This window comes from Procambarus clarkii, chromosome 45, assembly GCF_040958095.1.
Source record: "Procambarus clarkii isolate CNS0578487 chromosome 45, FALCON_Pclarkii_2.0, whole genome shotgun sequence".
Lineage (NCBI taxonomy): Eukaryota > Metazoa > Arthropoda > Malacostraca > Decapoda > Cambaridae > Procambarus > Procambarus clarkii.
The window spans coordinates 4,922,176-4,936,137 of NC_091194.1; the positions used below are offsets into that span (position 1 = coordinate 4,922,176).

The following is a 13,962-nucleotide window of genomic DNA, read 5'->3' on the forward strand; positions in this document are numbered from 1 at the left end:
TAACTTGAAGGGGTTGATCACATAAGCATAGGTATTAAGGATGACTGCATTTAATTATTTCTTATTTCCTTTACAAAACATTTCTTGATAATGTATTTATTTCTCCTAAGCTAAAATGCATAGTACTTTGTTGTTGAATTAATTAAATGGGATTCTAATTGGGATTACTATATTTTTGTTTACTGCTTATAATTTTTAATGTTTCATATTTTTATGCATCAGCGACTTATTTGTGATGTGAAAACGTATACATTTTCGTAATTCATAATATTCTTTCTGAATACTGTGTACCTTGAACATTAACAAGCCACTTTAAATCAAAGTTTGTATTGATAAGATAAAGCATAATGTAATATGCTGTAGAATTAGACCATTAATACCATATTAAGTAGCGTCAGAGTTTTTCTTGGCAATTAGTATGTTACCTAATATATCCAGAGGGATATATATTAGGTAACGTGTGTGTTGTGACTTACCCATGGAAGGGGGCAAGATGGTTTGAAAAGGTACTTTTCTTTGGTGGGTAGAAAGAAGGTATAGGAACCTTAGAGGCCTTTATGCCCCCAGTAAACCAGTTCCACAAGGTCAGGGAAGCTACTGAGGTATCACCCAGAAGCAGTGCCATTTGTCTGTTAGAAATTGTTTTCCAGTTCTATGATGGTTGTGTTTATGATCTGTCTAAGCAAGTTAACACTGTATACTAAACATGGATGAATGTGCCGGTGTTACTTTAATGTTTTCAGTATGCTAATGAATACTTTACATTTTTATCAGAAAAAATAGAGAAAGGAGACTTTATTATATTCCTTGCAGGTTCCTCAAGTGGTGAAAGCAGATCCCAAGGGAGGATATGTTCATAGCAACTTCATAATCATTGGTCGTAACAAGCATCTATGGTGGGCCTCACTCTTTGAAGAAAATTTTAATGATTACTCCTTAAGTATGATCATGTGTAAGTTTTTATTTGCCTTCTCTCAATCATCTTCAGTTTGGTTCATATTTTTATTAATTGAAAACTGTTTAAATTTAAGACATTATAGCTTAACAAGTTTTCTTGATGAAATAGGATGAAATATACAATAGATAGCTCCACTAACATACATGCTCACCTTCACTCTTTCACAACATCAAGTGAATGATGGGATATGCAAGGTTACTGTACATAACCTTGCATATCCATTCATTCACTTTTATTTACTAGCTGTGCTAGCCCCCATAAGCAACTCTAGGTGCTTGAGACCTTGGGAATAGCAGAGACATGCAAAAGCTACTAGGTCTATGGACTTGCACAGGCCTATTGGAAACTAAGATTGGGATCTAATTTTCTTATCTTGGCAAGAAATCCTGGGAATTGGAGATCAACACAAAACGGAGAAAACAAAACTGACACTAGTTGCCATAGAAAAACAACCTTTTTACCCACTCTCAAATGTTGTTTATGAGCAGGTGATAGCCCAGGTCACTCAGGGACCAGCTGGCCTACACCATCACTCGGGTGCCTGATACTTTTGCAACTCGCTGGCCTCTGTGGGACCATTTCTCCTGTTTCTAGACAAGTATTGTTGATTTTCTTGGGGACATTGTCCCCTGGGGAGGCCATGCTTTGAGTGTTGTTTTAATTCATGCTTCACATTTATGGTTATGCCATCAATATTGTGTGTCCCTCGTTGTGTCTTTCATTCCAGCTTAGTTTTAGGCTCCTCTTCCTTGACATTGGTTTGCTGTTCCCTTACTCCACCACAGATACCTTCTCACAGGGGCTTGGATGTACTCCTTTCAGGGGGCTTCTGCTTTAGATTTGCCACCATGTCCAGATAGTACCTGGGTCTTGGCTCACAAGGCCAGGCCCATTGATGAGAAGTTGAGTAAACAATTGCACTAGGTGATTCTTTTTCATGACATTCTATGGTCTTCCACATACCTTAATTGTTGAGATCAGGTGTACGAGGGCTGACATCGCTTCTTTTGCACCTTGCAAACCCTCTACCTGTTAGGTTAAGGGGTTATTCCCCTTCCCCCCCCCCTCATGAGTATGCAATGTTTGTTGCCACAGGACCTTTCACCTATGGTAAAAGCTTTTCTAATCCTTGACTGATGAAAGGGATCCTCCCTTCATTTATGAGGAGGAATTTGAGGCAGTGTTGTTTCATATTTCTTCCACACATTACTTTTGTTACTTCTTAGTGTCTGCTATGTTACGCCTACATACGCACTTGTAAATAAGCCCCCCTTCAGTATCCTTAATTATTACTCATTTAGTTTGAGTTAACATTTGACTTCATTATTTCACTATTTGCTTTTACACAAGGCTGTTAGGAATCGACCCCTATAGATGTAGTCGTATGGAAAAAGTTAAAGTTAAGTCAGTGTTAAAGTTAAGAAAATATTTTGAGAGTTTATATATTATACAACTAGCAGTTGGAAAGGTGAAGTCTAGGAGCTAACACCTCAAAATTGCAAGTATTAAGAGATGAATATACACAGACATATATAAAAAGAAACTCAAATCCCTCCTCACCCTCTGTCTACCTATTTATGTATAAGATGTTTTGTTTACTTGTAGCAAGCAAGAATAGTCAGCGGTATCATCCTTTAGTTGTGTCACCAAGAGGCCGCTGTATGAGTGGTGGGGAGGCATCATTCCCTCGGCTGGAAAGCACAGGTGTGTCAAGTGGGGTGACCACACCAAGTGTTCTTCCACCACCCACAACACCATTAGCTGTATCTGTTACTGGCAATGCTGTGTCCTCAGCCATTGCCATCTCTAACCCTATGAACGTCCCTTCCACGCCGACTAGCCTCTCAAGTGCTGTAGGTTCACTGTGGCAGTGTGAAGCTGCAGATGTGTTATTCATTCCTCGTCAGAAGCTCCTTTTAGCAACACTACGAGGCCTGGAGGTGAGCTATCAGACCCACCACCACCATATATATATTTTAGTATTCATATAAAGGTGTACGTTTCCATAGGCTCGGCATTTTGTCTATTTTTACTTAAAATTTGTATTTTTGTTTTTATTATTTTACTTTGTATTTTGGGCTTTCCTTTTCAGTAAACAGATGTATAGTTTTGATAAAGATTTACTTAGTCACTTGCAATGTTGGTCGAGTTACAAGAACTATATAGCATATATATATAGTATATCATATTGTTTTATTCATGTTAAAGTTTGATCAATCATTTAGTTCTTTTTGCCTCCATGGTTAATGCCAATTTATACTTCATGGATTGTTTTAAGCAAATTTTTCATGTGAAATCATATTTTTTCATATCTTGTTAAATAAGAAAACTATTTTATTTATTGTATAAAACAGTTTTATACAATAAATAAATGTATATATTAATTGTATTTTAAAGAAACGTCCTTTGTTTTAAATAATTTCATTCACATATAGTTTTGCACATATGGGGAAATTACACAAGGTATGAGTATTTTTTAATTTACAGCTTGTCATCTACACATACAACTGGACTAAGGAACATTGTGATAATCTTCATTCAGCAATGACACGTTTGGGGCATTGGTCTACTGCCCGTAATCGGCTCCTGTCTACCATAGTTCTGCAGAAGATGGGGCTTTACCACAACCAGCCATTTATGTGCAAGAGTGCAGATAAAAAAGAAGAGGTTTGCATTTACCCAAGATTTTGTGTTCTAGGATTTTCTTCCAAATTTCTTGGCTACATTCTATTTTCTATTAATGAATTGTACTTTTCTAGGTTTAAAATTCTCTAATTATCTATGGTCCTTGAGGGGGGGGGGATTGTTACATCTAGAATCTTCCCCAGACAGTTCAGGTTCTATTGTGTACAGTGTATTAAAAAATGAATAGAAACATTCATCAAAAGATTTTCATACAGTCAGCCCAAAATTTTTATGGTACTGTATTGGATTTCAAGGATTCAGTTCTTGGACTATACATGTTTTTATACTAAATTTCATGTGTCTGGAAATTTTAGAGGTAGATGAGTAGAGAAATAATGATAATTTGTAATATGTGGTGGATAATCTGCACTACTCTGATTCTCAACCATTATGTCAGGCCCCCCACACCTTACATTATGTATATAGTTTTCATGGCTGGTCCTCCAGATACAGCCACAAAACTACCCATGTATCTTCTTTGTAAATACAAATGTAGCATACCAAAAGCATGTATTCACTTAGTTGTATTCACCTAGTTGTGCTTGCGGGGATTGAACTCTGCTCTTTCGGCCCGCCTCTCAACTGTCAATCAACTGTTACTAACTACTAATTAATTCCCCCCCCCCCCTCACACACACATGCACGTACATACATATGTGTGTGTGTTCAACTTTATCCATAATCTTGTCATCTCAACCTTCATTGCATTACCTCAACTTTCTTTTTCTCTCAATTGTTGGTGGCCTCTCCTCTACCACTACTTTCTCCCTCAGTTGTTGGTGACCTCTCCACCATTACTACCTCCATTAATTGTTGGTGACCTCTCCACAACCACTACTAGTTCCTCCCTCAATCATCAACAGTTTCCAAACCCCACCCTCAGTTGTTGGTGGTGAACCTACCAGTCACTACAACCAACATGTTTTTCCCTCGGTTATCTTCACATTTGGCATCACGGTGTTTCCTATTGGGTTTTCTGGATGTACACACAACCCAACACACAGCCTGGATTTTGTGGTGACATTTTGAAAGAATAGTCCAATACTACTGACACCATTACATTGGTGCACCTTTAATGATCTTAAAGTGCTATAAATTATTTTTAGGGCAACAACCCTTACATTGGTAATGGTGCACATGTGGAGGGACTCATCAAGTTCCAGTCTCCAATAAGAGAATTGCCAGCAAACACAGACCGAGGCAACAGGAGAGTTCAGGTATGATAATATTGTACAGATGTTGTTAAATTGGTGTCAACAGTTGTTAATATATTTATACCTTATAGTATGTAGTATGTTAAGTAGCATATGGTACAGTAGTTTGCTGAGATGTTACTGCCATTAATTTGATTTCCAGTTACTTCTCAGTGGGAGGTGTTAAGTTTTTTTTCTTTTTGGTGTCTCAGTGAGTAGTCCTTTCGGTGGTGGTGGTTGGAAGTTTCTTTCCTCTCTCCCTTCTCGAAATGTGTTACAGTAGCAAGACTGATGATGGGGGCAAGGATATTGATGACTGCCATCATCAATAGATGGCAGGACTGGTAGTACAGTATTAAGTCAACCTGCTAGATCACCTCGATTTCATCTTTCACACTCCAAGAAAAAATAGAAGAGGTCAGGGAGGACAGAAGGAGAGCACAGGGACAACCATAACATATGTACCACTTAGAAAGGAGCATTTCATATATCTTTAACACCTTATTTCTGAGCAAAGGCTACTTGGTCACTCCCTTATGCAGGAATCACCACAGCCACACAAAAGAGAAGGGAACAGCTAGAGTTAAGGAGAGAAAAGGGCTTACCTGTGCCACAAAAAAGTTCAGAGGGTGCTGGATGTGGTGAAGAGAACGGAGCTCCGAAGCAGCAGGCATCCAAGACCCATTCCCTGCTGACAGATGATGAACACAAGAAGAAACATTCCAATGACACAAGCTGATGAGTAAGACATGAATTATGGGGAAAGGTAGAATATTTACAAATGTGTGGTTTGTTTTCCAAAATCCCTAGGCCAAAATATTGGTGCTTGTCAAGGTTGAGAAGGTCTTGAGGGTAGCGAACTTCAACAGATGATGGTCCTAGAGACTCGCCCCATCTGCCTTAGCTTGACCAACTTGTGTAAAGCAAATGCACATAACTCTGAAACAAGAGCACATAGGCTGTTAGTTGAGGAAGGGCACTATAAGTGTTTAATGCAAAAACACTTGAAGATACAGATAGAGAGCAACAACAGGACATAGGCTCTTCTTCAATATGTGGTTTTTGTGGTCTAGTTTCATGGGTTATATTTCAGCCAGCTGGGGATGTATTTCCGAGTCCTTGACCTACAGAAGTTTCACACTCGGAGCATTTTTCTCTGCCATGATATGCTTGAATATTAGGGTCTGGAGTTTTAGGAGACAACCAGCAACTTTGCCAGATATTACCTCCCCTTTTTCCCAGTCTTCATTACTGTATCAATGTGTAGCATTGGAACATCAGTCCTTCTTCTGGTCTCCTTGTCAGTGGAAGTCGGATTTAAGACATTTGTTTCTTCAGGGCTGCAGTTTTTCTCCCCCTCCCCCCCCCCTTCAGTTACTTCCAGACTATCCTGTGTCACAAATAATTCCCATTCTCTTATTACTGTTTGTTTCCTTTATATTTGGCTAGCTGTGATGAGTTACATCTATGGGAACAACCAAGTGGTTATTCTAGAAATAAGGTATTAAGTGTAGATGACTCGCTTCTTTCTGAGCTCACTCTCTGTTGCCCTCATTTCATCTTTTTCTCCTGCCATCCCTTGGTAAAGAAAGTGAGGCATTATCGCCAGCTGTGTCTGTGTCTGCTATTAGTGCTGCTTCCTGGGAAAACAGGGAAGGGAAGCAGTGACAGACAAGCAGGAAAGTAGTTTAATCATTGTTAGGAGTAACAGAACAATACTTGGCAGTCTTTTTGACTTCAAATATTTCTTGGAGAAAGTTTTTGAGTGTAGAAGAATATCCTTTCTGATGATCATTATGAGCTGGATTGAGAATTCTTCAGTGTCTTCTTTGCTTCTGTTATTACTTGGTGGGATATTTAGAAAAAGTTGCTACTGTGACCGCAGATAGAAAGTTATGCTGGTCAAGATTGAAATTTTCAATGTCTCATTGTGATACTTAAAGTGTAATTAAATGTGTAATACTTAATGTGTAATTATCAGCTCAATATTGACTCGCTGTATACTGACTCCATATTGTAATAGTCTGTGCCTGTCAATCTTAATCCCTGCACTGCGCACCTGTTTTGGGCAAAATTTTCAGGGTGCAGTTGTTAAGGACATATTTTTGTTGTTTTTATAAATGTTCAGCTAATGTTAATGTCAAAATGTTTCCAAACAATCATTTTCATTTCAAATCACAAAGAGCAATGAAAACATTAAAAAAAATTAAAATACAGGTATGGCCTATCTTGAGGTTATCTTGAAATGATTTCGGGGCTTTAGTGTCCCCGCGGCCCGGTCCTCGACCAGGCCTCCACCCCCAGGAAGCAGCCCGTGACAGCTGACTAACACCCAGGTACCTATTTTACTGCTAAATAACAGGGACATAGGGTGAAAGAAACTCTGCCCATTATTTCTCGCCGGCGCCCGGGATCGAACCCGGGACCACAGGATCACATGTCCAGTGTGCTGTCCGCTCGGCTGACCGGCCTAATTAAAAAAAAAAAAATCACAAAACCCTCAGAGTGCCTTAAGGTGCTTTACGCAATGCAGTTGTTAAGTGTCACCTTTTTTTGCATTCATATATTATTTTCCATGACCGATCTCATTTTGTTAGCGTCTTCTTTAGTACTAACACACCTTTGTTACATTTTTGTTTGTCTATTTATTTGATGTGGTTGCCCAAAACCCATGGTATAATAGTGGCTTCATAGATTGTGTAACTCGCGTCCCTACAGTTGTACATTACTCTTATGTTCTTTGTACACACATTCTTTTGAATAAACATTGTATTGTATTGTCAATGTGAGCATTTCATCTAACTCTGTGCTTTATTTGTATCATGTATTGGTACATTATTACATTTTATAAATAATAATAACAATAATGATTTATTTACAAGAAGGTACAAGGTTTGTGAGATTACATAATATTAGTATGTTTACATTCTTGCAAAGCCACTAACACGCATAGTGTGTTGGGCAGAAATGTTATGAGTATGTGCTATGCAGAAATGCTATGCACTATAATAAACTTTAAATCTATACATATTTGTCATATATAAATGTTGTTTGAATCTATTCTATTCATTTATTCATAATTTATAAAAATATTTTAAATAATAATTTAAAAAGTATTACATGATGAGGTACTTAAGTCTGCAAAATATTTTCTTGTAGGGGGTGCTGTCAGTTCCCAGCCTGAATGATGTATATAGAGACAGCAGACCTCGCAGATCTCTTAGAAATTCTCAGTATGGAAGTTTGAAGGATCTGGAGCTTCGTCATGGGACCCAGATGACAGAAATTAGGCGCCACATTTTACAGAGAGGTACTGTACAGCATTTATCATTTTGTTATTCTCTACCTAAATTAAAACTTACTTTGTGTTGTGCATCATCTGTCTTGTGTAGGTTGCAACTGTAGTTGTGCAACCTCTCATCTTACCTAATGCACTGCAATTTTAATGCTGCCGACCATAGAATTTAAATTATAGTAATTTAGTTAAATTAAAATCACTAATTTTGACGTTCTTGAATATTAATAAACAATAGTTTTAATAGGTTAGGTGGGTAACTTGGGTTCAAACACTCCTGGTTAAGCAAAACCACTTTAACATTTACATGTTAAATCATGAGACTGGTCCAAGTTGTGAATTTTTTAGATGTAGGCTAGTGAAAGCTTTCATGCATAATATATCTGCTGATTAAAAAAATTGCCATTTAAGTTTTTTTTTTTACATTATTTCCAAATTTGTACACGTAGAAGACATTATTTTTCATACTTCAGAAACTCAACGGAAAGTACTGTTAAAGACACTGGTTCAGACACATGGCCACTCGAGCCCAGTCTTCAATGACAAGATCTTGGCTTTGTACAAACAGAATGCCCGCATTGTACATTTCTGCTACACACCTCTTCTCTTTCTGCCAAGGTAAGCCATAAAGAGAAAGTATTTAGGTGCTACTAAATTTTCATTAAGAACAAAAGCAGCTTGTTGATAAACTGGGATGCCTCTAATCTAGAATGGTGATCTAGCAATTTTATAATTAGTTGGTTTTATATTACAGTACATAAATACCCTGTACCTGAGTGTCCTATTTAACTTGTGCATTTAATAATTTATAACTACAACAACCCTTTTATGACTATGAGGTGATGCCTAGTAATCAGATATGAATGTTTTATGTTTTGGCTCTCTTGAAATGCAGTGTTTGTCCCAGTGATGGAAATTGTGTGATTTATTGCCCTGGATGACAGCTGAGAACCTTATAAAGGCTCTCTTCTAGCCAAAAGATCAAAGACAGACATAAATGTTTAATATGCTAGAAAGAAGTCATTTTTATCCACAGGGATAAAAAGAGACTATCCACAGGGATAGTCTTCTCTGGTTTGACTTTCCACTTTGGAATTAGCAAAGTTTTGTATTTATTTTAATTGATAAGTTAGATGCTTATTTATTCATTGTCAGTGATTTTGTTACATCAGAAAAATTATTGATGAAATAGCCAATCAATAATTTTTGTTTGGTTCTTGAGTAGGAATATATTAGTTGGCCTTGAAATGCACTAAAATAAGACATAAATAAGTCTTCAAGGTAATAACCATTGAAATCAACATGCCTTAAAATCTCATATTGAGTGTAGGTACAGTAGTACATGTGTTATATTGATGGTGCTATTATCTACCTACACTCACACTCCTGTGTCTAATAGTTTTTCATTTTAATTTTTTATTTTTCCCTGTTATACCTGTCTTTTCTTGTTTCTTCCACTTTCTTATTGGTATATTTTTGCTCAGATGCTCTTCAGTCTTACTCACATTCTTTGTTTGGTACAAGCAGGATGGCTGCACTGATGTAATAAATAAATAACCATGTGAAACTGTGAGAAACATGTTTGATAGTCGTCATTAAAACTTGAAACATCTGAAATGTCTTAATATAATATAATGTGAGGCTACATCTTAGGGAGAGAAATGTGTTGTAGATATAGTTAGATTGATTGTTTGGAAAAGCCTGTGAGAATTATTATTGCAGCTCGGATTGATTCATAATCTTTAAGTAAATTACGTGAAATATGGTATTACAGGTGGCGGTGGCAGGTGGCAGCTGCCAGAGACCACAGCCTGGCTGATCCTCACTCGCCTGCAGATAAGACGACTACTTTTGGCTTAAAGACTCCTGAACCTGTGAGTTATTTTACTCTGAATTTTATCATTTTCTCTGGGATTACTGTGTCTGTGATAATATGTCCACACTATTTGTGCACTTTGTGCAGTGCTTGAAGCTGGTAGATAGTAGCTGTTTGTCTTTGTGTACTTGTAACTCATGGTGAATGCTCAGTGTTTACACCATTGTTTGTATATTAAAACTCGGCCTCAAATTGATGGCTTCATGGGTCTGCTAGGTCTTGGCTATTATGGCCAATGGGGTGACATTGACCCCTCCAGGTGAAGTATTAGTTGTATGTACTAACCTAGTTGTACTCGCCTTGTACTTGCAAGAGGTTGAGCTGTGACTCGTTGGTCTCACCTTTCAACCATTACTTAACTGGTATATAGGTTCTTTAGCTTATTGGGCACTATCTTCTTTACATTTTAAACTATGTATGGTGACTTAACTGATATAAGCAACCAGTATAAGTCTATCGAGGACTATGCTTTCTTCATATGCATGCATGCATGTGTGTGTGTGTGTGTTGGGGGGTGGGAGTGGGGGCATTGCCATGAATAGGAAACCAACCCTTATATTAAGGCTTGAGGTAATGCTGTGAAGAAAATCTGGCCCACGTATTATTAACCAAATTATTTGTATTTGTGGTAATTTCAGAAACAAGAACCTGGCACCAGTCTGCAAGTATGAGATTGACTTCAATAGTAACCTGTTGTAATTTCAATAAAAGTTGTGATTGCTATTAACAAGAGCACAACACATTTGTTTACCTTTATGCCATGAATTGTTCTCATTTATCAGTGTGTAGTTATGTTAGACATTTTAGTTTGATATATTAAAAGTTTGTGCTGTGATATTAAAAGTTTGTGGCTGTGTTATGCTAAGAACCTAGCAATATGACAAAGCATGACAATACAACTAGATATCAGAGGTCATTTTTTATATTTTATTTTCTAATTTATATCAGTTTTTCAATTATTAATTCAGGAAATGTTGGTATAAAAGTAATTTTATACAGCTATGTGATAACACTTTCGTTTTCAGCGCTCTCGACACGACTCCGGTAGTTCTGCCAAAGGCATGGGTGGAAGTGGTCCCACTGATCTGCGTCGTTCATTATCGCTCAAGTCGAACTTACCAAGCCCTAGTCAACGTCGACGCCACGTGACGGGTGGAGATGAGAAGTGGCATGATGCACTCTGTTCCAGCTACCTTAAGGAATATATCCAATACTTACAAAGCTTAGGGTTTCTCACATTAAATGTGACACATGCTCCTCAGCAACGCGGGTGAGAAGTTGGAGCTTCATTAATTCTGTCATGATATATAATGTAATGAAATGTTTTTGACCTAAGTTGAATATATATCAAAATTTTTAATTATTTAATTACATTGTTTTAAATAAAATAAGTGATATATTTTCACATCTTAAATGAAAGAACATATTTTCCTGTATATTATAATGTTTAACACCATTGTGATGCAAGCAACATGTCATTTGTATTGAAGTTGGGGGAAGGTAAGAGAAACAAATGAACATATTGTACAGTATTCACAGTTTTTACAGAAGCATTTAATAAATGCAACCAAGACGTTTTAGTCCATAAAATATATGGGAATATCATGTTATTTTGTTAGTTTCTAATACATGCACAAGCCTCATGTTGTTACTCTGTTGTATTTATAGAAAATAAGAAAAGTAATACCCACAGTTTTATGTCCTCTCTTTCTGACAAATTTTGTATACAGCAGTTTGAAAATTACCATGGTGTAGGATAGAAATTACAATCGGATATCAACAAAGTTGTTTCATTGGGTAACCAAAAATATGATGCTCAATGATGACCAAATTATTTTGGTGTGAAGACATTGTGTTGCCCGGCGCTTCGTGAATGATTTGACCTAGGCTCGTATCCCGGCCGGGGGAGAGAGATTTGACTTGGTGCCAATCTTTAACTGTACGCCTCTGCTCACCCAGTAGTGAATGGGTACCTGGTTGTTAAATGATTTGGTGGGGTGTATTCCAGGGAAAATTAGGATTAAGGATCTGCCCAAAATGTTATGTATGCTAGTGACTTTAAAAGAATGTAAAAACTCTTGTATATGTATAAAACAAATTATTTCTATTATCTAGACGTGGTATTGGTCGAGAGCCAGAAAGTCGCAGTTTCCGCATCAAGGAAGTGCGCTTTAGTGAGCAAGTCACTAAGGAGCCAACTTATTTATTGAAGAATGTCTTGGGTGGCACAATTCTTTTGGAAATTATTTTCTTGGAGCCTTACTTCTCTGCTAAGGTATGCATAATATATTTTTTTTATGTTACTAATTCAAACAATAGAATTAATTTACAATATTTTGTATTATATATTTATTGGTACATACATTTTAATTAAAAGATTGCCACAAAAATATTGTACTAAAATTGTTAATTCTGCATTGACAGTTTTTGTTTGTTCCAAAATTGAAGCATAGCTGACTCTAAATTATTGCTGTTACTTATTTCATCTGTTTATTTATCATCACCATTAATTTTATTGTTTCTGCAGATATACGTGTTGGAGTCGTGCAGATTAGAGGGAAAAAAGCTGTCCTCACAGGTAAGTGGCAAGGATTATTAAAACAAATAATCTGTTAGCAATTGTATTTATAACAGTTTATAGTGTTAAGTAGCAATTTTCATGTTCTTCAGAGGCCATTGTTAATTGAAAGAAATTGTAATAGATTTGTGAGGGTTAATATGAAACGGCTCCCTTCAAGAACAGGGTTATTGGACTGGAACAAGAGATGGAGAAGGATCTACTTGTGACTGCCTCTTGATCAGTAGAGAAAGTTACCAAGTATAATAAAGGAATAGAGTATGATTTTGATTGAAATGACCCCTTTAAGAATGAGAGCAGTGAGGAACAGTACTTGAGGAATGGTATGTGAGCAGTTTGCCTCCTCCGAGTATGGATGTAAAGCTACCTGCTTCAAGAATAGAAGTTAAGGGGATGTCCTTTAACTAAGGGTGTTTACTTAATGAGCAAATGTGTTTTTCCCAGGAAATGGTTTATCTGCTTCTACAGGGTCATCATCTTTTGTAACTAATAAATGTGCAGTTATTCAAAGAATTTATTAATAAGGAAAAAAGGGCAATCATTTATTAATTAATATTTTTTATATTTTTGCCTTAAGAGCATATGTTACTATAATTTACTTTAAACATCTTTGTGTGGGGAGCCCCGTCGGCTCCCTGAAGCTATACAAACTGATATAGTGCTTTATTAGTTTGGGGGCATCAGTCACAGGAGTCCTTTGCCTACCAGGAACCACAAGCCAAAACCTGGTCCCCTCAGAGAGGCGCAGGGAACCCTCCGGGGCTCACCCAGAAAATCACGTTTCATTACATTCAATGCTGGTTTTTTCATATTCAGTGAGATTTTGTTGTTTAGCACTGAAGTCTATGTTAATTTTCATGTAAATATAGAAGCTCCCAGAACAGTAGCATTGAGCCTACAATTTTCTTGAGACTTGCATCAGACCACTGAGACACATCCAAGCCTACTGGGAGCCAGGACAAGAGTCTGACACATTACGAGACGAGGGCAGCTTGCAAATTAGGTCAATCTAAGACAATAAGATAACACTAGAAAGCATAAGGGCATCAAAACAAGCAACACATTCCCTATGGTTTGACAGCCCTAGTGCTATACCTCTGGCAGCTCTGGAGTGTCCTCCAGGAAAGATTATTTCATTACATTTAATGCTTGATTATTATTATTCATGGTATATTTTCATAACTTGTATATTGGTTAAAATTTTCCTAACTGCATTTGTAGTTCCTAATATGTTCCTGCTCATATTTATTCTGTATTGATTTTTATTGTTGATGCCTTTCACAAATTATTTATATAGCTAATATCATGAAACAGATTATTATTATTATTATTATTATTCACTATAAACTTTGTCAGCTAAGGTATAATTTTCTAACG

At 36.9% G+C, this 13,962-nt stretch overlaps 1 protein-coding gene across 12 annotated transcripts in view; it reads left to right on the forward strand.

Moving 5' to 3' along the window:
* Positions 1 to 13,962, forward strand: part of LOC123769849 (KICSTOR complex protein SZT2) — a 146,510-nt gene that overhangs the window by 106,696 nt on the left and 25,852 nt on the right. For 11 of the 12 annotated variants that reach the window (XM_045761221.2, XM_045761225.2, XM_069301239.1 and 8 more), the window contains 10 exons: positions 814 to 952; positions 2,564 to 2,898; positions 3,446 to 3,625; positions 4,750 to 4,860; positions 7,996 to 8,146; positions 8,605 to 8,749; positions 9,906 to 10,005; positions 11,033 to 11,277; positions 12,123 to 12,282; positions 12,535 to 12,585. In XM_045761221.2, the coding sequence (XP_045617177.2) occupies positions 814 to 952; positions 2,564 to 2,898; positions 3,446 to 3,625; positions 4,750 to 4,860; positions 7,996 to 8,146; positions 8,605 to 8,749; positions 9,906 to 10,005; positions 11,033 to 11,277; positions 12,123 to 12,282; positions 12,535 to 12,585 (1,617 nt within the window). The remainder of the gene's footprint in view (positions 1 to 813; positions 953 to 2,563; positions 2,899 to 3,445; positions 3,626 to 4,749; positions 4,861 to 7,995; positions 8,147 to 8,604; positions 8,750 to 9,905; positions 10,006 to 11,032; positions 11,278 to 12,122; positions 12,283 to 12,534; positions 12,586 to 13,962) is intronic. The other variant, XM_069301235.1, reaches the window with a different exon arrangement.